The sequence below is a fragment of the Xenopus laevis genome, chromosome 9_10L (genome assembly GCF_017654675.1).
Source record: "Xenopus laevis strain J_2021 chromosome 9_10L, Xenopus_laevis_v10.1, whole genome shotgun sequence".
NCBI classification, from domain to species: Eukaryota; Metazoa; Chordata; class Amphibia; order Anura; family Pipidae; genus Xenopus; species Xenopus laevis.
Genome location: NC_054387.1, coordinates 133,595,191 through 133,622,225, shown reverse-complemented (window position 1 = coordinate 133,622,225; position 27,035 = coordinate 133,595,191). Strand labels below are relative to the sequence as shown.

Below are 27,035 nucleotides of genomic sequence, written 5' to 3'. Positions count from 1 at the left end.
CAGGAACAAGAGTACGAGGCAGAGCTGGATGCACTTTCAGGTCCAACAGGGGTACAGAATGAGGGAGCTGCAGGGAGTCAATGGTTCATTTTGAAAGAAATTGTTGGTACCAAGTAGATTTTCTAAGCCATACTGACATGTTATGATCTTTAATTGGTTTGTATCACTTTAAAGTCACAGAGTCACACCCAGCCCTCTAATCTTTATTTGCTCTCTCACTAAAGAATTTAGTTTCATTTCTTCTTCTCCTTCCCAGGATGGCGGCTGTTGATGTGAGAGAAGAGCTGAGCTGCTCCATCTGCCTGAGTATTTATACTGACCCTGTAATGCTGCCGTGTGGCCATAACTTCTGCCAGGACTGCATTGGGAAGGTGCTGGATACCCAGGAGGGATCTGGGGGTTACACCTGCCCTGAATGCAGAGAGGAGTATCAGGAGCGCCCTGCCCTGCACAGGAACAGGACTCTGGGTAACATAGCAGAGAAATTCCTTCCTACTCAGCCTGAGCCGGGGGAGACTGAGATCCTCTGCACTTACTGTGACTCTCCTGTACCTGCTGTTAAATCCTGTGAGCAGTGTGAGACCTCCCTGTGTGATACTCACTTACACAAGCACAACAAGTCTGTACAACACACCTTAACTGAGCCCACCTGTTCCTTTATGGACAAAAAATGCTCCTCCCACAGTGAATTCCTGAGGTATTACTGCTGTGAGGATGATGTCTGTGTCTGTGTGTCCTGCTGTCTGACCGGAGAACACAGGGGCCACAGGGTGGAGCTGCTGAGTGAGGCCTCTGAGAAGAAGAAAGAGAAACTGGGGAAAGTTCTGGGAAAACTGAGCCAAAAGAAAGAGAAGACTAAGAGAAGAGTCCAGAGACTACAGGAGCACAGGAGAGAAGTGGAAGAAAAAGCAGCTGGAGAGACAGAGAGAGTCACTGACCTGTTTAAGGAAATCAGGGAACAGCTGGAAGCCCTAGAGAAGCGACTCCTGAGTGACATCTCCAGCCAGAAAGAGGAGATTTCCCTTCAACTCTCTGATCAAATCAAACAGCTGGAAATAATGAAGGACGAGTTGTCCCAGAAGATCCGTCACATTGAGGAGCTGAGCAACATGGCAGATCCACTCACTGTCCTACAGGAACGGGAATCACATGGAGCTGCATTCTGTGGGACTGAGGATACAAACTGTCATTTTGAGGTTACTGTGGGTGAGGAAGATGATTTTGATGTTACTGTGGGTGAGGAAGATGATGATAATGTTGATGAGGAGTCTGATGTTGAGGTAGAGGAAAACTATTCTGACAAGGAAAACACTGACTATGAAGCAGAGGGAAAATGTGATAAAGAAGATAAAGGTGAGGAGACAGATAATGAGGATAGAGAGAGAGATGATATAAAGGTCCCTGATACAGGGAATCTGAATAAAGGACTGATCTCAGAGACATTACTCACAGGCTTAGCTGCCATTGTGACTGGGGTAAAGGGAAGAATCTATGGGCAGGAGGCTACAGACCTGTTACTGGATATAAATACGGCCTATAGACGTGTTGCTTTATCAGAGGACAGGAAAACAGCAACTTGGTCAGAGACTGACATTTGTTACCCCAACACACCAGAGAGGTTTATAGAATATTCCCAAGTGTTAAGCAGCAGGAGTTTCCCATCTGGGCGACATTACTGGGAAGTGGAGGGAAGTAAATTTGGGAAATGGGATATTGGGGTGGCCTATCCCAGTATAGAGAGAGAAGGAGATGAATCAGGTATAGGGAATAATATTCATTCCTGGAGTTTGTCCAAATATTGTGATGAATTTACAATGTTACATAACTCTGTTAAAACTCCTGTATCTCCCACCTGTGAGAAATTCAGAATCTCACTGGACTATGAGGCCGGACTTCTGTCCTTCTATGAACTGAGTGAGCCAATCAGACACTTACACACCTTCACTGCCTCCTTCACTGAACCCCTGTACCCTGCATTCTATGTGTATGACAAGGGCTGGGTGAGAATCTGCAACTGATCCCACTGATCTCTCCCCAGCACAGACACTGTCAGTCTCATTCTCTTCTCCCTATAGATTATTTGTACTGGAAATCTTAAAATAAATGACAATCAGGACAGAATAGGGACACAGGTTTTGTGCATAAAGCTTCAACAGTGCCATTTAAATGGGGAATACTCTGATTATAATTTGTTTAGGGAATTACATATCACAGCAGAACAGTGTAAGGCTATCATTCTTGTGTAGAGACGTCCCCTTCAGTCCCTTTATATAATTATTTAGAAATAGATCGGCACCTATGTGAAATTTTTTTTTTAATGAATCACCACGAAGTACAGAATTCTCATGGGATTATAATTGTGATACTTTTACACACTTGTTAAATTGGCATCATGTTACTTTTTCAGTGGTGTGATCTGATTACACACATGTTCAGCCAAAGTCTCTCATATATATACATGTATGTAATACAGACCATTTCCTAATGTTTTTGGCACAAATAAACACTTTCAAACCAATCAGAGTGCTGTAATGTGATTATTCTGGACACACCATTTCCCAGGCACAGGGCGACTGCAGCAAGTCAGTTCTATATGATTTTGATGTCAGGGATCATATACACAAATCATTTTCTCATTTATATTGACACAGATATTTGAATAATCGTATTGGTTGCAACACCATATGTGATTGCCTGAGCTCTACCTTAATCAGATCATATTAGATGGATTTAAAAATACACAAAACTGTCTTTAACAAAGAATGACACAGATAAGCAGCAGAATTCCGTCTCTGTATTCATATCATTGCTACTCATAATAACATGTTGAAGTTTTAGTCTTGTTTTATGTTAAAGGAGATATATAGGATATGTTTATTAAAAAAAACTAATTTTGTAGGCAATAATGAATAATATATGGTATTTCACGATAGAATGAAATTCCCCCATAATTTAGGTATTTTTAGAAACTGCATACCTCTAGGTTTGTACTCTAAATGTAGCTGCCGTCATACAGATCACCCTGCAACGCAATAATATTTTTTTTTCTGAAACACCATCACAGCAACAAAGTCAGAAGTGAATTTGACAAAAATAAAAATATTCGAATGAACCCAAATATGAACAAACAAGTTCTCTTGAGTAAAACAATACCCCTCATGTATGGGTGGTCCTAAAGATGTGGCCTCCAAACACCCCAAAACAGGGGCAATACATAAGGACAATTTTAGCTGGAAAGTTTGGGGCAGTGCTCTAAGTGCACACCTTGCAGTTCTTGCCTCTAAACACCCCCTTACCTGTGAAATACCCCCCACACACTATCTATTCCTTGAAAGGGCACACTTACAGATATTTAGCCTCACCTTCCATGCTTTTCTACATGCAGATCTGTGGGTGCAGTTCTCCGTAGAAGTTTGCGGTTTGACCTGAAATAGAAAAAAAAGTTTAAAAGTTATATTTCTCCCCATAATTCTCTCAGCCTGAAACACTACTTTTTTAAGCACAATTCTTCTATATCTAAATGAGTATAATGTACTGGTACATTCTTATTTTTTACACAAAATGTCTCCTATAAGATCACACCTTGCAGATTTTCCCCCCATTACCTATGAAACACCCCACAAATTGAACATACACACCTTAATTTTTGTAGAAGTGCTGTCCTTGCCTTCGTATTTGCATAATTCTGGAGGCTATTCCTCACAGAATTACATGGTTACAGATTCAACATTAGATTTCTCTCCAATTTCCCAAAGAAATGTTGTTTCATCTGTACTCATGTCCTCGGACAGTGCTGCTTTTTCTTAGTTTTTTTTGGGGGGGTACTTCTAGAACTCTAAATAGAATATCTGCACATTTATGGAAAACATATTTCAAATATTCATACTGGTAACCCAAACCAACCCAACTTAGTAGGCCATACCCCCAATGCATATTCTATTTGTGACATGAGCAAACAAAAACCATAGCTGTGCCAGCCTCTGTTCTACACAAAGCTGAATGCCTATACCAAGAACAAAATATATATAGCCCAGAAATAGAGAGAGCCTCAGTAACAGCACAGAAAGTTGAGCTGTTGAGTTTTCCGAGCAAGTATCCTATTTTGCTCCAAAAGAGGCATAATAAAGTAGTAAAGTAAAGAATTAAGTGGCTATAGAGGAAGCTGATCCTAACCCTAAACCTAGTCTAAAGGTTTGAAATGCCAACTGTTCCCATCTACCAGTAAACCATAACTTTATTTGCATAACTGCAAACCCTGAATGTGCCAAGATCATTTTACAAAAAAAGCTGAGGCCCTTACTAACCAAGATTCTAGGGAGACCTAATATACTAGTAAAACTTGGAAATGTTTCTCAGAAATACTGCATTAACAACTGCACGAAAGGGGGTGCTTATGAGGTGTCAGTAAAAAAATGTTTGAGGCATCAGAAAGATGAAATCAGCAGAAAGATGAAATTATCTCATGAAGATAGACAACACTGTAGTGGTATCCCAGTAGGACTTTTATGAGACCCATTGCTAAAGTGAGGCCCACAAACCTCTTCATCATGTTAACATCTGTGGGATGCCACACATGTGCTCAAGCATATCTGGATAGGAGATTTTGGGGAAAATTTTGCTCGGTATACAAATTGATATAGAGGACCATATCCTGTAGGATGGCCTCAGACAAAAATAATCGGGACAAAATTCCTGGTGTCCATTGCAGTAAATAAGAGGATTTCAGGGGGAAAATTACCAGGAGGCCCACACACAAGCTCTCCTCCAGTTGCAGCATCGGCCCTATCACCCTTTTCTTGTTCTTCAACACCCTGATCAACCTGATCATACACATCCTGCTCAAGCTCCATGGGCTCCTCAAGGGCAGTAATGGTGCTACAACTACCCAGTGATTCATCAGTAGAAGAGTCACTCCCTCCCCTTCCCCCTCAGCGTCTCTCTTCCCTCCCCATCCTGCTCCTCTTCTGATACCCCCTCACCTTCTGCTTCCCCCTTCGTGTCTCCCTCCCCTTCCCCCTCAGCATCTCTCTTCCCAGGTAGCGCTACTATTTCCCAAAAGTACCTCTTCCTTTGGAATTTAGCAGCAGCTCCCACATAGCAGGTAAATACACAAGACTTGTCTTCGCTTTGGGGCCCCATGCTTGTATCTGTGCCAGTATCCTCCTTTGGGTGGCTCACTCACCAGGGTGCTCTCAGAGGCAATCACACCGGAGATTATAGGCAGCTCTGCAACAGGATCAATCTCACCAGTGGCACCTTTCTCCTTCTGAGTCTCTAGCAGTTTGGCAGGGATCACTCTAGGCTCAATCTGTACCTCCATAGATTCCACAGATTTAACAGCTTCTCTGTACTTGACAGTCTTACAGCTACTTGTGCTGGCTCTGTTCAGCTCTCTGGGAGACCCCGTACATTTGGCTCCAAAGTTATGCACACCCTCTCTCCCAAGGATGCACTGGGGTGCCCAGCAAATTGGATCACTCTCCTGGATGATGTCACAGGCAGAAAAATAGTGAAAAGATTCATTTTTTCCCCTACAGAGACATATAGGATAAATGAAAAAACAATAATTTTGAAGGAAGTTATAAGTAATATTTGTTGTTGCTTTTACATGGTGCTAAAAATTAATATCTTAAATAATAAAGGAGACATATAGGATAAATGAAAAACCCCTAATTTTGTAGGCAATTATAAGTAATATGTAGGGGCACATTTACTAATCTCGAGTGAAGGATTCGAATGAAAAAAAACTTCGAATTTCAAAGTATTTTTTTGGGTACTTGGACCATCGAATAGGCTACTACGACCTTCAACCTCAATTCGAACGATTTGAACTAAAAATTGTTCGACTGTTCGACCATTCTATAGTCGAAGTACTGTCTCTTTAAAAAATACTTCGACTACATACTTCGGCAGTTTAAACCTACTGAGGTACAATGTTAGCCTATGGGGACCCTGCAGTCACACAAGCACAGACAGGCTTCAGTTCCCTATCAGGTCCTGCTAGCTGCTGATTGGTTCCTGTCCTACAGTGCAGTGAGGTGAGTGCACAGCCTGGGAATTTAGGGAGCAGCAAGTGGAAGAGAAGGGAGGGATTATTAGGGTTTTCGCAGAAATATTCAATAAATCAGCCAGAAACACTACTTTTTTAAGCACAATTCTTCTATATCTAAATGAGTATAATGCACTGGTACATTCTTATATTTTTACACAAAATGTCTCCTTTAAAATGTTGTGTTTCTGGTTACTTTATTGTAAATTTCTGCAAAATCCCTACTAGTCCTGCCCATCTGTTCCACTTGCTGCTGCCTCCTTTCCCAGGCTGTGCAGGGGAACGGGCAGCTTTCAGCTCACTGCACTGTAGGAACCAATCAGCAGCTAGCAGGACCTGATAGGGAACTGAAGCCTGTCTGTGCTTGTGTGACTGCAGGGCTGTGATTGGTTGTCCCCCCTCCTACTGTGATTCTGGCAGGGACCATTAGGTCACGCCCTCCTCTCATTTGAAACAAGGACCATAGCACATCTATCCTATATGTCTCCTTTAATATTGTCTATTTAAAAAAACTTGTTTTATTTAGATACAAAGGGAGGTGCAGCTCAGAGTTTTATTGGATAAAATGCAGGTAGACAGTTATTGGTAACAAGCCACAGAACAGAGAGGATCTATAGGAGCTCCAATAAATGAGCTATTCTTATAAGTAGCAATCCTATTTATTCCCAATTTAAATCGAGAACCATATAGTATTAATCATTTATCGATCGATTAAAAGAAAAAGATGTGTCCCCTTTCAAAGGAAATGGATCAATGTTGCTTGAGAAACCAACCTGACCTAACATCTTCTAAATATCCATTATATTTCCTTATCAGTTACCCAGCAGTGCATCCCTCAGCTCTTCCTCAGGAGTGATACTGAGCTTGGAGCAAAACCCAATAGGCTGGAGGGCAGATGTAAATAGTGCCTTAGCCTATCAGGAACAAGAATATGAGGCAGAGCTGGAAGCACTTTCAGGTCCAACAGGGGTACAGAATGAGGGAGCTGCAGGGAGTCAATGGTTCATTTTGAAAGAAATTGTTGGTACCAAGTAGATTTTCTAAGCCATATTGACATGTTCTTGTTATGATCTTTAATTGGTTTGTATCACTTTAAAGTCACAGAGTCACACCCTGCCCTCTAATCTTTATTTGCTCTCTCACTAAAGAATTTAGTTTCGTTTCTTCTTCTACTTCCCAGGATGGCGGCTGTTGATGTGAGAGAAGAGTTGAGCTGCTCCATCTGCCTGAGTATTTATACTGACCCTGTAATGCTGCCGTGTGGCCATAACTTCTGCCAGGACTGCATTGGGAAGGTGCTGGATACCCAGGAGGGATCTGGGAGTTACACCTGCCCTGAATGCAGAGAGGAGTATCAGGAGCGCCCTGCCCTGCACAGGAACAGGACTCTGGGTAACATAGCAGAGAAATTCCTTCCTACTCAGCCTGAGCCGGGGGAGACTGAGATCCTCTGCACTTACTGTGACTCTCCTGTACCTGCTGTTAAATCCTGTGAGCAGTGTGAGACCTCCCTGTGTGATACTCACTTACACAAGCACAACAAGTCCATACAACACACCTTAACTGAGCCCACCTGTTCCTTTAACAACAGAAAATGCTCCATCCACAGTGAATTCCTGAGGTATTACTGCTGTGAGGATGATGTCTGTGTCTGTGGGTCATGCTGTCTGGCCGGAGAACACAGGGGCCACAGGGTGGAGCTGCTGAGTGAGGCCTCTGAGAAGAAGAAAGAGAAACTGAGGAAAGTTCTGGGGAAACTGAGCCAAAAGAAAGAGAAGACTAAGAGAAGAGTCCAGAGACTGCAGGAGCACAGGAGAGAAGTGGCAGAAAAAGCAGCCGGTGAGACAGAGAGAGTCACTGACCTGTTTAAGGAAATCAGGGAACAGCTGGAAGCCCTAGAGAAGCGACTCCTGAGCGACATCTCCAGCCAGAAAGAGAAGCTCTCCCTTCAACTCTCTGATCAAATCAAACAGCTGGAAATAATGAAGGACGAGTTGTCCCAGAAGATCCGTCACATTGAGGAGCTGAGCAACATGGCAGATCCACTCACTGTCCTACAGGAACGGGAATCACATGGAGCTGCATTCTGTGGGACTGAGGATACAAACTGTCATTTTGATGTTAATGTGGGTGAGGAAGATGATGATAATGTTGATGAGGAGTCTGATGTTGAGGTAGAGGAAAACTATTCTGACAAGGAAAACACTGACTATGAAGCAGAGGGAAAATGTGATAAAGAAGATAAAGGTGAGGAGGCAGATAATGAGGATAGAGAGAGAGATGATATAAAGGTCCCTGATACAGGGAATCTGAATAAAGGACTGATCTCCGAGACATTACTCACAGGCTTAGCTGCCATTGTGACTGGGGTAAAGGGAAGAATCTATGGGCAGGAGGCTACAGACCTGTTACTGGATATAAATACGGCCCATAGATGTGTTGCTTTATCAGAGGACAGGAAAACAGCAACTTGGTCAGAGACTGACATTTGTTACCCCAACACACCAGAGAGGTTTATAGAATATTCCCAAGTGTTAAGCAGCAGGAGTTTCCCATCTGGGCGACATTACTGGGAAGTCGAGGGCAGTAAATCGGGGGATTGGGATATAGGGGTGGCCTATCCCAGTATAAAGAGAGAAGGAGATGAATCAGGTATAGGGAATAATATTCATTCCTGGAGTTTGTCCAAATGTGGTGATGCATTTACAATGTTACATAACTCTGTTAAAACTCCTGTATCCCCCACCTGTGAGAAATTCAGAATCTCACTGGACTATGAGGCCGGACTTCTGTCCTTCTATGAACTGAGTAAACCAATCAGACACTTACACACCTTCACTGCCTCCTTCACTGAACCCCTGTACCCTGCATTCTATGTGTATGACAAGGGCTGGGTGAGAATCTGCAACTGATCCCACTGATCTCTCCCCAGCACAGACACTGTCAGTCTCATTCTCTTCTCCCTATAGATTATTTGTACTGGAAATCTTAAAATAAATGACAATCAGGACAGAACAGGGACACTGGTTTTGTGCATATAGCTGAGTGATTATTATTTGTTTAGGGAATTACATATGACAGCAGAACATATATATATATATATATATATATATATATATATATATATATATATATATATATTTAGAAATAGATCACCTATGTGAAATTTTTTTTTAATGAATCACCACGAAGTACAGAATTCTCATGGGATTATAATTGTGATACTTTTATACACTTGTTAAATTGGAATCATGTGACTTTTTCAGATCTGATTACACACATGTTCAGCCAAAGTCTCTCATATATATATACATGTATGTAATACAGACCATTTCCTCATGTTTTTGGCACAAATAAACACTTTCACACCAATCAGAGTGCTGTAGTGCGATTATTCTGGACAGGCCATTTCCCAGGCACAGGACGACTAACGGTCCCTGCCAGAAGCACAGTAGGAGGGGGACAGCCAATCACAGCCCTGCAGTCACACAAGCACAGACAGGCTTCAGTTCCCTATCAGGTCCTGCTAGCTGCTGATTGGTTCCTGTCCTACGTTACACTGAGCTGAGAGCCTCCAGCTCCCCTGCAGCCTGGGAAAGGGGGGCAGCAGCAAGTGGAACATCAAGTGCACCAGAATGGGGGACCTGATGTCCATCCCCGTGTCCTGGTTACACAATTAAATGGTGAAGAGAACGGGGGAATGTGGGGAGAGCAGTGACATGTAGGAAGTGCTGAATGAAAAGTGAAAGTAATTGCCTAAGGCATAGAGGAGGGGCAGACAATATTTGATTGACAGCTGAGATATTTAAATGAGTTTACAGCAGCTATGATGCTTTAATAAAAAAAAAGAATTTGGATTTCATGTTTAATTTGAAAAGGACATTTATTATACAGATTTTTATGTCTAGGTGATAGGTCCCCTTTAATTAAAGGGATACTGTCATGGAAAACATGTTTTTTTCATAACGCACCAGTAAATAGTGCTACTCCAGCACACTTCTGCACTGAAATCCATTTCTCAAAAGAGCAAATAGATTTTTTTATATCCAATTTTGAAATCTGACATGGGGCTAGACATTTTGGCAATTTCCCAGCTGCCCCTGGTCATGTGACTTGTGCCTGCACTTTAGGAGAGAAATGCTTTCTGGCAGGCTGCTGTTTTTCCTTCTCAATGTAACTGAATGTGTCTCAGTGGGACATGGGATTTTACTATTGAGTGTTGTTCTTAGATCTACCAGGCAGCTGTTATCTTGTGTTAGGGAGCTGTTATCTGGTTACCTTCCCATTGTTCTTTTGTTTGGCTGCTGAGGGGGGAGGAGGTGATATCAATCCAACTTGCAGTACAGCAGTAAAGAGTGATTGAAGTTTATCAGAGTACAAGTCACATGACTTGGGGCAGCTGGGAAATTGACAATATGTCTAGCCCCATGTCAGATGCTCTTTTGAGAAATGGATTTCAGTGCAGAATTCTGCTGGAGCAGCACTATTAACTGATTCATTTTGAAAAAAAAAAAATGTTCCCATGACAGTATCCCTTTAAGTACAATAGTATCTCTGCGTCTTTGGGCAGCTTAGCCGGTCGCACCTCAGTATTTATAGACGTCACAGAGGGGACAGCGAGCTCAGGAATATAAAGTAAGTGCCTACTGGAGGCACATGTGGGACATTGTAAGGTCACGGGTGGGTTCAGGGTAAAGTTCGGCCTGGAGAAGTTTGTGTGGAAATTGGCCCAAACCCACTTGACCTGCAGGTTTCAGTCCAGCCCATAAATCATGAAGTGCATCCCCCATGGCATTCCTCCCTGTAACTCTGAGAATATTCCTGCTTTCCTTCTGGCCCCTATATATTCCCTGCACCCCTGGAAATGATACCCCACTGTCTATAGACCATACAACTGAGATATCCCCCTCACCTCTGGAGATTTTACTTCCCTCCTCCTCCCCTATTGGATTTTGCCCTTATATTATACATTTGCCGCTCTCTCTCTCTGCTATTCCTGCAATAACTCCCTGTATCTCTGGAACCTATATGGCTCTCTCTTTATACCAGTTTCCCAGGACAGGTATGTTGCTGCCGCCTTTCGGGCTTCTATATAAATGGCGCGAAATAAAGGCGCATGCGCAGTACGTCGGGGCACGGAGCGCTCTGTCAGCGGAAGTAATGAAGCGCCTACTGTTGTACCGGAAGTTCCCGCTTAATAGTCGCTATGAGGAGAAATGGCGCTGTTTGGGGTACAGTGTGGGTGCAGCATCGGTGAGTGAACCCCGGTAGGAAAGAACAATAGAGGCTCAGTCCAGTGTATGACAGACCCGATGCCCGGGGGACTGATGGCGGGAGCGGGTTCTATGTGGCCCCTATGTCTTGTATTGCGCTGCCCCAGCACCACAGAGAGATCAGTGAGTGGATTCCAACTGTGGGGAATGAGGGGAGTTCTCTGAGCCCTTAATATTTACACAATCATTACATACTTGCCAATACTGGTGGTAGGGCTGAACTGAACCCCACACACCCCCAGTTACAGGGTTATCAGCTCCCCCCCATGTTCCTACTGTAGCAGCACATGTATGTAATGTAATGAGTTTGTGTGTGAGAACATGTATGTAATGAGTGTGTGTGAGAACATGTATGTAATGTGTGTGAGAACATGTATGTAATGAGTGTGTGTGTGAGAACATGTATGTAATTTAATGAGCATGTGTGTGTGTGTGAGAACATGTATGTAATGTAATGAGTGTGTGAGAACATGTATGTAATTTAATGAGTGTGTGTGTGTGTGAGAACATGTATTTAATATAATGTGTGTGCGAGAGAACATGTATGTAATGTGTGTGTGTGAGAGAACATGTATGTAATGTAATGAGTGTGTGTGTGTGTGTGTGTGTGTGTGTGTGCCTGTGAGAACATGTATGTAATGTAATGAGTATGTGCCTGTGAGAACATGTATGTAATGTAATGAGTATGTGCCTGTGAGAACATGTATGTAATGTAATGAATGTGTGTGAGAACATGTATGTAATGTAATGGGTGTGAGTATGTGTTTGAGAACATGTATGTAATGAGTGTGTGTGTGTTTGAGCTTCTGTCAGTGTCACTTGTGGCCAAACCCTAATCATCAAATACTAATAAAAGTACATCATTCCAGTGCCAGGGGCCCTCCTCCCATAGGAATGTGTATTGGATGGAGGAGACTATGAAATACAAGCCCCCTCTCCTCTAGGGTTACCACCTTTTCTGGAAAAAAATACCGACCTTCCTATATATTTATCTTTATTCCCTATTAATAACATTGGGATCACTGGCCTTCCTATATATTTATCTTTATTCCCTATTAATAACATTGGGATCACTGACCTTCCTATATATTTATCTTTATTCCCTATTAATAACATTGGGATCACTGGCCTTTCCTATATATTTATCTTTATTCCTATTAATAACATTGGGATCACTGACCTTCCTATATATTTATCTTTATTCCCTATTAATAACATTGGGATCACTGGCCTTCCTATATATTTATCTTTATTCCCTATTAATTAACATTGGGATCACTGACCTTCCTATATATTATCTTTATTCCTATTAATAACATTGGGATCACTGACCTTCCTATATATTTATCTTTATTCCCTATTAATAACATTGGGATCACTGACCTTCCTATATATTTATCTTTATTCCCTATTAATAACATTGGGATCACTGACCTTCCTATATATTTATCTTTATTCCCTATTAATAACATTGGGATCACTGACCTTCCTATATATTTATCTTTATTCCCTATTAATAACATTGGGATCACTGACCTTCCTATATATTTATTTTTATTCCCTATTAATAACATTGGGATCACTGACCTTCCTATATATTTATCTTTATTCCCTATTAATAACATTGGGATCACTGGCCTTCCTATATATTTATCTTTATTCCCTATTAATAACATTGGGATCACTGACCTTCCTATATATTTATCTTTATTCCCTATTAATAACATTGGGATCACTGACCTTCCTATATATTTATCTTTATTCCTTATTAATAACATTGGGATCACTGACCTTCCTATGTATTTATTTATTTCCCTATTAATAACATTGGGATCGGCCATCATTTTTACCGACCAGGCCTGTACAATACCGACCAGGTGGCAACCGTACTCTCCTCCCTCTTTACTTTGCCTTCTCTTTTTAATTCCTTGGTTTGGTGTCCGATTTGTATCCTATTTTATTTCTGTCCTGACAGGCTCAACCCCCTGGGCTTATCCTTTGTTTGAAATGCAGCGGCTGTTGATAAAGAAGCTCTGCCAGTTATCCACACTGATCTATCCCCCTCACTGACCGGGGCAAGGAGAAAATGGAGGGTGAAGAGTCAGAGTCTGATGATCATCTGCCGAATGAAATGGGGTCACTTTCTGTTCCTGCTGAGCCAGAGGGTGAGCCAGAAATACTCCAGATAAAAATAAAGGAAGAAGAATCAGAAGAGGAAGATGTGAGTACAATGAGCAGTCCAGCAGGTACCAGCAGGGAATCTCTAGACACTGCATGTGGAGAAGTAAAGCAGGATCAGATGGACTCTCAGCATTCCCTTACCACAAAAAATAGTGAGATCATTTATTTGTCTGTGGCTGAATCTGATACAGTAGAATTACAGATAAAAGAAGAAGCAGATTCTGAGTATAATGTGAATGCTGTGAAACAGGTGGAAGTTACTGAAGGACAGAATTCCCTTAATGATGGTGACTGGGAATTAGAAACATCCAGAGCTTGGCCCAGGCGTGACAACTCACCAGCGGTAAGAGTAAATAATTACTATAACACTGTGCAGACAAGGAGGGAACTGTTACTAAGTACTTGTAACCTAGGGTGTGAGTCAAACATGGACTTTAAAGTTCGCTCAGCAACACCAGAGTTGCCTGACTTTGTCTGTCGTGAGAAGAGCGTTAATGACAATAGTGATCTTCTCAAGCACATCTGTGACTACTGTGACAGGAGTAAGGACTTTATTCATAAGAACTCTTGGCCAGAGGAGAAATCATTTATCTGTAGTCACTGTGGGAAGAGCTTTAGTAGTAAGCATTACTTCCAAATGCATCAGCTGGTCCACACGGGGGAGAAACCATTCACATGCACCGAATGCGGCAAAGGCTTCTCTCAGAAGAGCAACTTACAGAGTCACCGGAAAGTTCACACGAGAGAGAGGCCGTGTGCATGTACAGAATGTGGCAAGACCTTCGCTCAGAAAGCCAACCTGCAGAGCCACCAGACCATTCACACAGGACACAAACCGTTCTCGTGTACAGATTGTGGGAAAGGTTTCTCCAAAAAAAGCCAACTCAGCATACACAAGGCGATTCACACTGGGGAGAAACCTTTCACATGTACTGAATGTGGGAAAGGCTTCTCTTTGAAAACCATACTAAATATACACCAAACAGTGCACACAAGGGAGAAACCTTTTACGTGCACAGAATGTGGGAAAAGCTTCTCTCAGAAAATTCACCTTTACACACATCTGAAGATTCACACCGGGGAGAAACCATTCACATGTACAATATGTGGGAAGAGCTTCTCCCTAAAGAGCCGTCTTTATCGGCACCAGAAACTCCACGAAGGGGAGAAACCATATGCCTGTGTGGAATGTGGGAAATGTTTCTCTCAAAAGACTCACCTTTACAACCACCAGACTGTTCATACAGGGGAGAAACAATTCACTTGCACAAAATGTGGAAAGAGCTTCATAAAAAAGAGTACTCTCACGACACACCTGCGAATTCACACAGGGGAGAAGCCTTATAAATGCACAGAGTGTGGGAAGAGCTTCTCTCAAAAGAGCATGCTTCATAGGCACCGGACCACTCACACAGGGGAGAAACCTTTCTCTTGCACCGAATGTGGCAAGAACTTCTCTGCAAAGAGCAGCCTCAAGAGTCACCTGACTACTTACTCAGAGAAGTGAATAGATGGGAAATCTGTATCTCACAGAAACATCCCACCAGGGAAAACCTTTAAAGAAGCCAAAAAAGGAATAACCTGTGTTTTATGTGTATTTATTCCTACTTTGAAGCTTGAGTCCCATACATAGTAGAAATGATTAGTGACAATTAGATAATATTAAGTGTTACTTACAGACACTGCTGCAACACGAAGGGGCAGTTTATTAAATTTGGAGACAGACGTCACCGGTGATGTTGCCCTTAGCAACCATACTATTGTTTTTTTAAGGAGACCTATAGGATAAATGAAAAAACCCTAATTGTGTAGGCAATTATTAGTAATATATGGTGTTGCTTTTACTTGGTGCTAAAAATTTATATTATCTTTTAAAATAGCCCCTTTATTGGAGCTCCCTATAGATGTTCTCTGGTCCCTGTCTGTGTTTCAAATGAGGGGTGGGCGTGTCCCTGCCAGAAGCACAGTAGGAAGGGGACAGCCAATCACAGCCCTGCAGTCACACAAGCACAGACAGGCTTCAGTTCCCTATCAGGTCCTGCTAGCTGCTGATTGGTTCCTGTCCTACAGTGCAGTGAGCTGAGTGCACAGCCTGGGAATTCAGGGAGCAGCAAGTGGAAGAGAAGGGAGGGATTATTAGGGGTTTTGCAGAAATATTCAATAAATCAGCCTGAAACACTACTTTTTTAAGCACAATTCTTCTATATCTAAATGAGTATAATGCGCTGGTACATTCTTATTTTTTACACAAAATGTCTCCTTTAATTTGTAGAAATCTATTTGCTGATCTCTGGTGATGTTTGTCTGCAGCATTTATAAATATGCCCCCTACATACTGCATTACTTACCATCTTAAAGGCTGGACATAAAACACATTTTCAATGTTGATTGAGTTTAGGATACCGTTTTGCCCTGAGAAAGATTTTATTGCCCAAGAACTTTCCTAAATACTCTGTTGGTCAGTTCTGTTCCCTACTGCCCCAGTGGAGGAGAAAACCTGGAGAAGGAGAAAGGCAGAATGACTGATGCTCCAGGGCTGGGATCAGTTTGGGTTCACATACACAGAGTAGGGGAGGCATAGGCTTTAGTCTTTACAGTACCTTCTGCATCACATCATTGTGCTTGTGATTTAAACCAGCTTTTATTAACATTACATTAATGTTCTAGATGTAAAGACAATGATGCTCTTAATAAAAATTAACTTTTGAAAAAGTCTGTCCTCTCCTTGTTATCTACAATAAGCAGCACTAGCAGCACCAGAGCCTGCAATAAGGGTTAATTGTGCTTTTAGCCTCTCTGACTTTGGAATGGGCTTACGGACTTACACAGGGAATACTTATGTTTCCAAGATGGAGAGCTGCAGAACACAAAATAAAATGATAACATTGATTTCATTAGCCCTATATCTGCAGGATCATTCTTTAACAGTTGGATATAGAAAACTTTTTAAGTCAAAGCCATGTTGCTGCAAACTTATATTCACCATTGCAAGGACCTGCCCTGGCACATGCAGTTGCTTAAAAACATACCAGAAAGAGAATACATGCCAGAGAGGGAAAACAATTGTTTGACATGGGAAAGGTTATTTACTAAAATCCAATTTTTTCTTATTATTTAAATACCCGATAAAATCAAATAAAAACCCAAATTGTACATTATTTTCTCCGTTTTGTACAGAACCGCTCAATTTTTTTGGGCTTTTTTCCCCGAAAAGCCCAGATTTTTATAGTTTTTGCCCAAAACCCCTGAAAAGGTCAGATTTTCGGGCTAATTCCAGCTCAGACCACAGCAACTTCTAAATAGGATAGGAGACATGTAGGATAAATGAAAAAACCCTAATTTTGTAGGCAATTATAAGTAATATATGGTGTTGCTTTTACATGGGGCTAAACATTAACATTATCTTTAAAAATAGCCCCTTTATTGGAGCTCCCTATAGATGTTCTCTGGTCCCTGTCTGTGTTTCAAATGAGGGGTGGGCGTGTCCTAACGGTCCCTGCCAGAAGCACAGTAGGAGGGGGACAGCCAATCACAGCCCTGCAGTCACACAAGCACAGACAGGCTTCAGTTCCCTATCAGGTCCTGCTAGCTGCTGATTGGTTCCTGTCCTACAGTGCAGTGAGCTGAGTGCACAGCCTGGGAATTCAGGGAGCAGCAAGTGGAAGAGAAGGGAGGGATTATTAGGGTTTTCGCAGAAATATTCAATAAATCAGCCTGAAACACTACTTTTTTAAGCACAATTCTTCTATATCTAAATGAGTATAATGCACTGGTACATTCTTGTTTTTTACACAAAATGTCTCCTTTAACTAATTGTGATGGCTGTCAAAATGCCATTACCATCTTTGGATCAAACCCAATTCAGCCAGACCTGCAATTAGAGCTTTAAAACCCATCAGTGCCCCTTCCCAAGTATTAGAGATTGCAGAGCCACCTATGGTGGTTTTCTTGCAATTGATTGGGAAAAGATACCAAGAAGATAACACAGGTGGGAGTGAAAATGAGCAGAGGAAACAACACAGTCGTTATGAGAACAATACAAACCAGCTTTATTTGCTAGCCGACTACAATCAGACAATAAATGATGAAATAACTTGCAGATCAGACAGTTAAGGGGGTTGTTCACCACTCCGTTAACTATACGTATGATGTAGAGAGTGATATTCCGAGACAATTTGCAATTGGTTTTCATGTTTTATTATTTGTGGTCTTTGAGTTATTTAGATTTTTATTCAGCAGCTCTCCAGTTTGCAGTTTCAGCAATCTGGTTACTAGGGTACAGATTACCCTAGCAACCATGCATTGGTTTGAATGAGAGACTAGGATATGAATAGGAGAGGCCTGCATAGAAAGAGGAGTAATTAAAAGTAGCAATAACAATACATTTGTAGCCTTACAGGGCATTTGTTTTTAGATGGGGTCAGTGACCTCCATTTGAAAGCTGGAAAGTGTCAGAAAAAGCAGCAAAAAAATTCAAAAACTATAACAAAATATGAAAACCCATTGAAAAGTAGCTAAACATTGGCCATTGTATAACATACTAAAAGTTAGGTGAACCACCCCTTTAAGGCTATATCATAACAGGGGGGATGGTATAACACGGTGATAGGATATTTAGCTTCTCTGTACCAAACAGTGCTCATTAGGGACACATATATAAGGTATAGAAAGTATAGAGAAGTAGCAGATAGAGTACATGTAGCACATTGGATGAGGTGGCACCATCTCAGCCACAAAATGAAAGTGCCCCGATGTACATTTGGCAAACAAAGTCTGAAGTTGCAAAATGTATATGAAAAATGATGATAAAGAGGTTAAGTGCCCTTTAAATGCAGTATAGGAGGCTGTAGGAGGACCCAACATGACAAAATCCTCACCAGGGGCATCAAGTGTTTTTGTGCAACACTCTCTAGAAATGTTGTGCTTAATAATCTCCTGACAGTTCCACTTATACATGATAAGCGGGTCCCGGGAACAGGCTTAAACATCACGTATTAATCCTTAAATACGGAATTAGTGGATGGCCTGGCATGTGTTCATCAGAGAGTTGTAGTTAAACAATCAGAGGCTTCTACTTGCCCCACATACCTGCCATTACTGTGTAGCCTCAGATGTAAATGTAAAGTCTGCCTCAAGAACCTCTAGAGCAGTTATAATCCAAGACCTCCGAGGCCATTCATTGGCTGAACCCTGTCGTACAATACTTCTGTGCTGCAGAGAATCCTCTCTCCTGCCCTTGTGTATATACAGTATATACAGTATATACAGTATATATATATATATATATATATATATATGAGTTGTTGTGGTACCTGCACGGTGTATATTTAGACAGAACCATGGCCCATGTCTGGTACAAAGGGAAGGTACCTTCTAATGTGAATCGTCTGGTGAACGTGCAGGTTGCTCTTTGAAGAGAAGCTCTTCCCGCAGTCGGGGCAGGTGAATGGTTTCTCCCCGGTGTGAACCTTATGGTGTTTGGAAAGGTTCGTCTTCTGAGAGAAGCTCTTCCCACATTCTATGCAGGTGAAAGGCTTCTCCCCTGTGTGGACTTTATGGTGGTTGTTCAGGTGAATCTTCCTGGCAAAGCTTTTGCCGCATTCTGTACATATATATGGTTTCTCCCCCGTGTGAACTTTGCGGTGGGTGTAAAGGTGACTTCTCCGGGCAAAGGTTTTCCCGCATTCTTTACAGGAGAAGGGCCGCTCCCCCGTGTGTACCTGCAGGTGTATGCGCAGTAACCTTTTCGCAGCGAAGCCCTTCCCACAGTCCGTGCATGTGAATGGTCTCTCCCCATTGTGAATGGCCAGATGTATTTTTAATTTTTGCTGGTTACGGAAATTCTTTCCACATGAAGGGCAAATAAGAGGTTCCTTATCGGTGGGATTTCTCTTATGGCTTTTAGTTACATTTGCCAGGGAGGTGCAGACTGGGCCTGACTCCGCCTCCGAGTCACTCCGTGATGGGCTCAAGAGTTCCCTGTCTCTGACCAAAGTCTCAGAGGAATCACTAGCTGAGCTTTGGGATCTTAGAGTATGTAACTGCCAATGTTCCTCATCCTTCCCATCAGCCACTGCAGCCATGGTGCCTTCATAGTCCTCTTCCTTAATAATCCCCTGCAAAGTTTCTTGATCAGTCTGTGCCATAATCTGATACTCGTTACAGACTGACCAGTCATTCTCCAGTTTCACTTTTCTAGATACAATCTCTAGAGTTTCCCCGTCATATTCCGAGTCTGATTCTTCTTTCTCTATCTTTATCTGTAAAATTTCCGCTTCGTCCTCAGCGATGTCAGCCCCGCAATATGAATCTGGTTCCTGCTTTATCACGGGCAGAAGATTGTTGTAGTCTGGCTTTTCATCCTTTGGTTTCTTGTCTGACCTCCTTGTGTCATTCAGTGATGAGAAGGGATCCATGTTGGTAAAGGGCGGGGCTCTATCTCTCTGGGAATCCGCATTCGCTGTATTGGCGTGCAATCCAAAAAAAAGACTGACCTGTCACAGAAGAAAGTAGGACATACTTGTAAGCGGAGGAATATAATTTCCCCATAGGTTCTTTTGAAAACAAAGATTTAAAGGATAACTAGCATTTGCAAAGGAATAATTCCTACTTAAACACACATCACAGTTGTGCTATTACCTTTGCTCAGAGATACAAGATAAGAGATTATATGCACTGAATTAATAGATACGTCTGGTACCCAACAGCCATTTTTATATGTCCCCGATCCACCCATGGGAACTGCTAGGGGCGGGGCTATGTCTGTCACTTCCACTGAGCTCCTGGGGCTCCACCCACAAGACAGGGATTGGCTGGAATCCTACAGAGCAAAGGGCACCTCGTAACAGGAGCTGAGAGTGAAATCCTTCATTGGATCAGGTGGAACCCTCAATATGTGCCTATAAAATAGCAGTATAAAACCAACCCCATGTTTCCCTTCACAGGACCCTGAGATGTGTCATAAATAAGTGAGTAAATGTCCGGCTGGAGAAGGAGCAACACAAGAGAGAAGAGAACGACAGCAGCAGTTTCCTACACACCAGCCTCTCAGCCAAAGCCTTAGCTCACTCTGCTGCAGCCGGCACTCACACTAACCTACTACTCACACTGACCTACTAACCCCGCCCACAGCCAATCAGAGATCATTGCAGGCCCCGCCCTGTGTGTGACAGAAAAGGCGCCTCTAGGCCTAAATAAAACCCCGGAAATCACCCGCCGCACCTGCACATCTACCAGTTGGCAATAATACAGCCCGGACAAGTCAGAACTACAGCTCCCAGCGGACAGTTTACCTGCACAGGTTCTACTGCTGCTGCGCGGGAGTTCATCGGGTCACGTGACTCACTTCAGTCTCACGATCTTTCCGGCAGCGTTTATACCGCCCGGAAGCGTTGCTACAGACGCTTTATTGTAACACGCATGCGCCGTAAGGTTGGCGGAAGTTGTGATACAGACTTGCTCCCCAGCGCTCCGACTGATTGTTTCCCCTCTAAGGCTTAGGGAGGTGAATTTGGTGGCACCAGGGACGCTTTGCAACTCGGTTCCCTTTGGATGCAGCAATAGGTGGATGTGTGTAATGACAGCGCCCTTTTTGCTCCTCCTATTTACATAAGTGACCCCAGAGTATTCATCTCACCCAACATGCTGCTCGGCATTAAAGGAGACATTTGTGTAAAAAATAAGAATGTACCAGCGCATTATACTCATTTAGATATAGAAGAATTGTGCTTAAAAAAGTAGTGTTTCAGGCTGATTTATTGAATATTTCTGCAAAACCCCTAATAATCCCTCCCTTCTCTTCCACTTGCTGCTCCCTGAATTCCCAGGCTGTGCACTCAGCTCACTGCACTGTAGGACAGGAACCAATCAGCAGCTAGCAGGACCTGATAGGGAACTGAAGCCTGTCTGTGCTTGTGTGACTGCAGGGCTGTGATTGGCTGTCCCCCTCCTACTGTGCTTCTGGCAGGGACCGTTAGGACACGCCCACCCCTCATGTGAAACACAGACAGGGACCAGAGAACATCTATAGGGAGCTCCAATAAAGGGGCTATTTTTAAAGATAATATTAATTTTTAGCCCCATGTAAACACAACACCATATATTACTTGTAATTGCCTACAAAATTAAGGGCTTTTTCATTTATCCTATATGTCTCCTTTAAAGTCCATGCCAAGGGCTGTATTTAGATGTAGTGCACCCTATCAGACATCATCCTGCCCCTGGCACATGCCCAGATAGACCCACTATGCTGCTTATGAGCCACAACTTCAAGTTTCCCCCAAAGTTCTTTCACAATATTTATCGGGGGGGGTTAGAGCTTTATTTATTTATTTTTTATAGGCACCTGAAGGCGTCCATCTTAGGCACAGGACCTTGGATGCCTATATGGTGAATATGGCCCTACCCATGCCTGTAATTTTCTTGAAGACTTCATATCAATAGCACTCACCTATTATCCTTTATGTAATAATCAAAAATGGCTTTTTATAAAGTTATAAAAGTTGGTAGGTTATTACATCCTTTTGGCCTTTATAGATATAACAATTATCATGTTATACTGTATCATTATACCCCAATTCTAAGAATTTAAGTAAGCAATTAAATTACCTCTGTGAGTTCACAACCCAACATGAGTTATCATAGCACATCCTTCTGACATGGTAAGTTGACCCCCCATCATCTAGTGGAGAGACCTTTATGGTTCAAGCATCTCTCGTTGTCCAGCAGTTGTTTAATGTTCCCCTTTCCTCAAAACATGTTTACAGATATATGAGAATAAATTATGACCCAGCTAGGGTTCCATGAACATCTCGGATAGTGAATAAGAGTTAAGCTCAAGTGGCTTTTTTCATTTAATGAGAAGCTGTCAATCATTTCTCAACCCAACTGGCCTTCATGATGAGCCAGGAAATAGGTAGGACTTAGATATGGAATGTGTTTCATATGAGGGGTGGGCGATAAAGCCAGTGTTGACCACTCCCCTTTTTAAACCACACCCATGTTACCACAAGACTGTCTCCACATTAATGGTGGTATCACACCAAAAAAACAAATGTTTGGTGTCCTAACTGTCCCTGGCAGAAGCACAGTAGGAGGGGGACAGCCAATCACAGCCCTGCAGTCACACAAGCACAGACAGGCTTCAGTTCCCTATCAGGTCCTGCTAGCTGCTGATTGGTTCCTGTCCTACAGTGCAGTGAGCTGAGTGCACAGCCTGGGAATTCAGGGAGCAGCAAGTGGAAGAGAAGGGAGGGATTATTAGGGTTTTTGCAGAAATATTCAATAAATCAGCCTGAAACACTACTTTTTTAAGCACAATTCTTCTACATCTAAATGAGTATAATGCACTGGTACATTCTTATTTTTTACACAAAGTGTAAAGGTAAATACAGTCCTATCCATTGTGATTATTTTTAGCAAGGGTGTTTTTAGGGGTATACTGTACCTTTAAGGACTGGAATCTCATTATGGATATTGCAGAACTACACTTGGGTTCAAGAGATTACTTGAAAAAATGAAGTGGTGTGTTTTTCCAAGTATGGGGAGGGGCTTGAGTGCTTTGAAGATTCTTATGCCAACAATGAATCTGTTTTAATCACACTTGAAAGAAGACATATAGGATAAATGAAAAAAAAAAACCCTAATTGTGTAGGCAATTATAAGTAATATATGGTGTTGCTTTTACATGGGGCTAAACATTAATATTATCTTTAAAAATAGCCCCTTTATTGGAGCTCCCTATAGATGTTCTCTGGTCCCTGTCTGTGTTTCACATGAGGGGTGGGCGTGTCCCTGCCAGAAGCACAGTAGGAGGGGGACAGCCAATCACAGCCCTGCAGTCACACAAGCACAGACAGGCTTCAGTTCCCTATCAGGTCCTGCTAGCTGCTGATTGGTTCCTGTCCTACAGTGCAGTGAGCTGAGTGCACAGCCTGGGAATTCAGGGAGCAGCAAGTGGAAGAGAAGGGAGGGATTATTAGAGTTTTTGCAGAAATATTCAATAAATCAGCCTGAAACACTACTTTTTTAAGCACAATTCTTCTATATCTAAATGAGTATAATGCACTGGTACATTCTTATTTTTTACACAAAATGTCTCCTCTAAAAGAAAAAGGCTGCAGTCAATTTGGGATTTGGACAAATCTTTTTGTTGTGCCATTTTTGCACAATTTCATTTTGGCTGAACCCAAGCCTCCAGAATACTACTGCTCTGTATGTCGACAATATTATTTTCTATTCAGGACTTTTCTATTCATCATTCAGATACAATTTGAATTGTTATCATCGCATAATTTAATAATCAGGAGACAGCCAGGGCCGGACTGGGACTAAATAGCAGCCCCGGCAAAAATATCGAAGCAGCCCACACATATATGCGTGCTCTTGTTTTACTTATACACACACAACTTTTATATATGTATATATAGATATCCTTATCATTTACAGTAGGGGGTACATTGTCCCTTATAATACACAAGGGGTACTCAGAGTTCCCTGTATAACTCAGCCTGCAGCCTTGTGCCTTTATATGGTCACAGAACAACCCGTCAGTGACTTCTAATATCCTTATCATTTACAGTAGGGGGTACATTATCCCTTATAATACATGAGTGATACTCAGAGTTCCCTGTATAACTCAGCCTGCAGCCTTGTGTCTTTATATGGTCACAGAACAACCCCTCAGTGACTTCTAATATCCTTATCATTTACAGTAGGGGGTACATTATCCCTTATAATACATGAGTGATACTCAGAGTTCCCTGTATAACTCAGCCTGCAATCTTGTGCCTTTATATGGCCACAGAACAACCCCTCAGTGACTTCTAATATCCTTATCATTTACAGTAGGGGGTACATTATCCCTTATAATACATGAGTGATACTCAGAGTTCCCTGTATAACTCAGCCTGCAGCCTTGTGCCTTTATATGGCCACAGAAACCCTCGGTGACTTCTAATATCCTTATTTACAGTAGGGGGTACTTTTTACTGTGTACTGTGTAAAAGCTCTTAAAGTTAACAGGAGCTGCATCTTTGCTGCCCCTGGTAACTAGTGGGGTGCTTCCGCCTGAGGGGAGTTTCTCAACTCACCTCATTGGTGCAGCACCCCTGTCTTCACCCACCAGTGCCTTAATACACTGGGTATAAAAGGCTGATAAAGGCACTAAATCTCTATAGTGTATTTATCAGTGTGTGTGTATATATATATATACCCCTGTAAGCATATGCAGAGGGTGATTTTTTTTTTTTTATTTGGGTAGTCTAAAGTTAACAGACAAACTGAAAAGTTATCAACTAATGGGTATGCAGGCTAAATGGTTGTAATTACTGCATAAGTCAGCCATTCACATGTCAGTACATATGTTTTCATTATTGTGCTTCAGCACATTAATGAAAAAGCAGGATTTTTTTTTTTTTTTTTTTTTTTTTTTTTATTAACAGTTTTTGAATTTACAGCAATTTGAAGAAGAAGAAAGGGAACGGAAGAAAGAGGAAGAAGAAGAAGAAGATTTGGAGAACTGGTCTCGTTCGCGATAATGCATGTGAGTAAATTGTCACTTAGGTAGTTTTAAACAAGTTGGGAAAAGGTAGTCTCATATATAGTTATCCGTTCTACCTCAGCCTGTATCTGAAGTTTGTTGGGTAAGCTGGTCGTCTTCCAGTTTCTCACTAGTAGGGATCTACTAGCTAGCAAGAGACGCACAATTTTCAACTTTGTAGCTTTGTCTCTCGATTCCGTCTCGTATCCCAAAAGAGCCAATGCTGGGTGTAGACTTCCTTTATCTCCCGTTATGTCTATTAGGATGGAAGTTACTTCCTCCCAGAATTTTTGTGCTATTGGGCATGTCCACCATATGTGCCATAAGGATCCTTCTCCTAAGTGACATCTCCAACATTGGTTTGGTATATTGCGATAGGCTTTCGAAATTTTATCAGGTGTCATGTACCATCTGTACATAATTTTGACAGTGAGTTCGTGATGATTTAGTGCTCTTGAGTATTTCGAGGTTTGTAGGAACAATTGTCTCCAAACTTGCGTATTAAGTGGGATATTTAGCTCAGCCTGCCACTTTTCCATTGCCGGTAAAGGTTTGTCTTGGTCAGCCAATTGGAATAGGCTATATATGGATTTCGCACCTTTCCTTTTTTCCTTGGGTGCCCAGCATTTGATATCAAAGAGGGTTGGTTGTTGTAAACCATGCCATTGGTTTGAGTGAACATAGTGCCTTAGTCGGATATACGTATACAGTTGTGTATTCGGTATTTTAAATTTGTTTTGCAACACAGAGAAAGTAACTAGACCATCCTGGTCATATAAGTCACCCATTTTTGTGATGCCTGCACTTCGCCATAGAGTTAGGCACAGATCTGGAATAGCTCCTTCCAGTATATGGATCGGCATAAAAGCAGTTGGGGGGTTAGTTATGAGCCGGTTAGACTTGGTTGTGTACCAAGTTTGTAGCGTTGCCTGAATAGTGTGCGGCAGCGTGTTCATAGTTGCTTTCTGGTGCTTGGTCATCGACCAGACGTGGTCTGTAGCTTTATGTCCCATGTTTGAAAGGTATATCCACCTCTCCATGTCCACCCATTGTTTGGTTCCGGGTGGTAGATGCCAGTCCGTCAATTGATCAAGGATTATCGCTTTGTAGTATTGGTGCAGATTAGGGCACGCCAGCCCAGCTTTCCTTTTGCTAGTATACATGATGGTTTTTGAAATCCTCGGCTTCTTCTGGTTCCATATAAACGAGAAAAGTACTCGTTGAATCTGATGGAAGAAAGACCTGCATAGGGGAATAGGTAATGTCCTGAACTTATATAGGATTCTGGGAACAAGAAGCATTTTTATTGCGTTGATCCTTCCCAGCCAGGAGATATAGGTAGTTTTCCAGCTCTGGAGTGTCATTTGAATGTCTCTTAACAGCTCCGCATAGTTCTGTTGATATAAATGAGAAGGATCTGCCGTGATCTTTGAGCCTAGGTAGTTGATTCCCGTATGTTGCCAATCAAGTTTATAGTCCTTTTGGAGTAACTCAACCTCCGCTTTTGACATGAGTATTGGTAAAGCCTGCGTTTTCGTGGTGTTGAGCTTGTAGTAGGATAGAGAGCCAAATTGTTCGGTCAAAACAAATAATCCCTGCAAAGCAATACTTGGGTTAGCCACAGTTAATGCAATATCGTCAGCGAACAATAATATTTTATGTTCTTGGGGGCCAATTGTAATACCTCTAATATCTTGTAATTGTCTGATCGCTTGGGCTAGTGGTTCGATACTTAACACATAAATAATAGGCGAAAGCGGGCACCCCTGTCTAGTCCCGTTTGACAGAGAGAAGGGGTCTGACAGAAAGCCATTTACTGTGACCTGAGCTGTCGGGGCAGAATATAAGGCCATAATTGCAGTGATTAATGTGGTGGGGAGGTCAAACTTTTCTAGGACTTTCCTGAGGTATAGCCAGTTCACTCTGTCAAACGCTTTTTCCGCGTCTAACGCCAACACCAGTGATGGTAATCTTCTACTGTGCATTTGATGTA

General features: G+C 42.1%; 4 protein-coding genes across 7 annotated transcripts; 3 read left to right on the top strand and 1 right to left on the bottom strand.

Moving 5' to 3' along the window:
- Positions 1 to 242: 242 nt before the first annotated feature.
- LOC121398053 (E3 ubiquitin/ISG15 ligase TRIM25-like) lies at positions 243 to 2,518 on the top strand. Its single transcript, XM_041576601.1, has one exon. The coding sequence runs from the start codon at positions 258 to 260 to the stop codon at positions 2,016 to 2,018; it is 1,761 nt and encodes a 586-aa protein (XP_041432535.1). The 5' UTR covers positions 243 to 257; the 3' UTR covers positions 2,019 to 2,518.
- A 4,683-nt stretch (positions 2,519 to 7,201) lies between these two features.
- On the top strand, positions 7,202 to 9,132 carry LOC121398047 (E3 ubiquitin/ISG15 ligase TRIM25-like). The gene has a single exon (XM_041576582.1). It carries the CDS (start codon positions 7,231 to 7,233, stop codon positions 8,959 to 8,961), a length of 1,731 nt encoding a protein of 576 aa, XP_041432516.1. The 5' UTR covers positions 7,202 to 7,230; the 3' UTR covers positions 8,962 to 9,132.
- Positions 9,133 to 11,159: 2,027 nt separating this feature from the next.
- LOC108703760 (gastrula zinc finger protein XlCGF57.1-like) lies at positions 11,160 to 15,280 on the top strand. Of its 2 annotated transcripts, none has more exons than XM_018240057.2 (2): positions 11,160 to 11,302; positions 13,298 to 15,280. In XM_018240057.2, exon 2 carries the CDS (start codon positions 13,409 to 13,411, stop codon positions 15,008 to 15,010), a length of 1,602 nt encoding a protein of 533 aa, XP_018095546.1. In that variant the 5' UTR covers positions 11,160 to 11,302; positions 13,298 to 13,408; the 3' UTR covers positions 15,011 to 15,280. The 2 variants fall into 2 exon arrangements, with proteins under 2 accessions (XP_018095546.1, XP_018095547.1); XM_018240058.2 differs by lacking the exon at positions 11,160 to 11,302 and adding an exon at positions 11,306 to 11,445.
- Positions 15,281 to 17,943: 2,663 nt separating this feature from the next.
- Positions 17,944 to 20,908, bottom strand: LOC108703771 (gastrula zinc finger protein XlCGF26.1-like). Of its 3 annotated transcripts, none has more exons than XM_018240074.2 (2): positions 20,796 to 20,908; positions 17,944 to 19,997 (listed from the first exon to the last, which is right to left on the bottom strand). In XM_018240074.2, the coding sequence occupies exons 1-2, from the start codon at positions 20,829 to 20,831 to the stop codon at positions 18,831 to 18,833; spliced, it is 1,203 nt and encodes a 400-aa protein (XP_018095563.1). In that variant the 5' UTR covers positions 20,832 to 20,908; the 3' UTR covers positions 17,944 to 18,830. The 3 variants fall into 3 exon arrangements, with proteins under 3 accessions (XP_018095563.1, XP_018095565.1, XP_018095566.1); XM_018240076.2 differs by lacking the exon at positions 20,796 to 20,908 and adding an exon at positions 20,429 to 20,667 and having other exon boundaries at positions 17,945 to 19,997; XM_018240077.2 differs by lacking the exon at positions 20,796 to 20,908 and adding an exon at positions 20,143 to 20,407 and having other exon boundaries at positions 17,945 to 19,997.
- Positions 20,909 to 27,035: the final 6,127 nt, after the last annotated feature.

Coding starts and splice junctions, on each gene's coding strand:
- LOC121398053 (XM_041576601.1), top strand. CDS start 258: ATGGCGGCTGTTGATGTGAGAGAAGAGCTGAGCTGCTCCATCTGCCTG.
- LOC108703760 (XM_018240057.2), top strand. CDS start 13,409: ATGGAGGGTGAAGAGTCAGAGTCTGATGATCATCTGCCGAATGAAATG.
- LOC108703771 (XM_018240074.2), bottom strand. CDS start 20,831: ATGAACTCCCGCGCAGCAGCAGTAGAACCTGTGCAG. Junction 19,998..20,795: donor CAGCAGTAGAACCTGTGCAG/GTAAACTGTCCG, acceptor CTTCTGTGACAG/GTCAGTCTTTTTTTTGGATT.
- LOC121398047 (XM_041576582.1), top strand. CDS start 7,231: ATGGCGGCTGTTGATGTGAGAGAAGAGTTGAGCTGCTCCATCTGCCTG.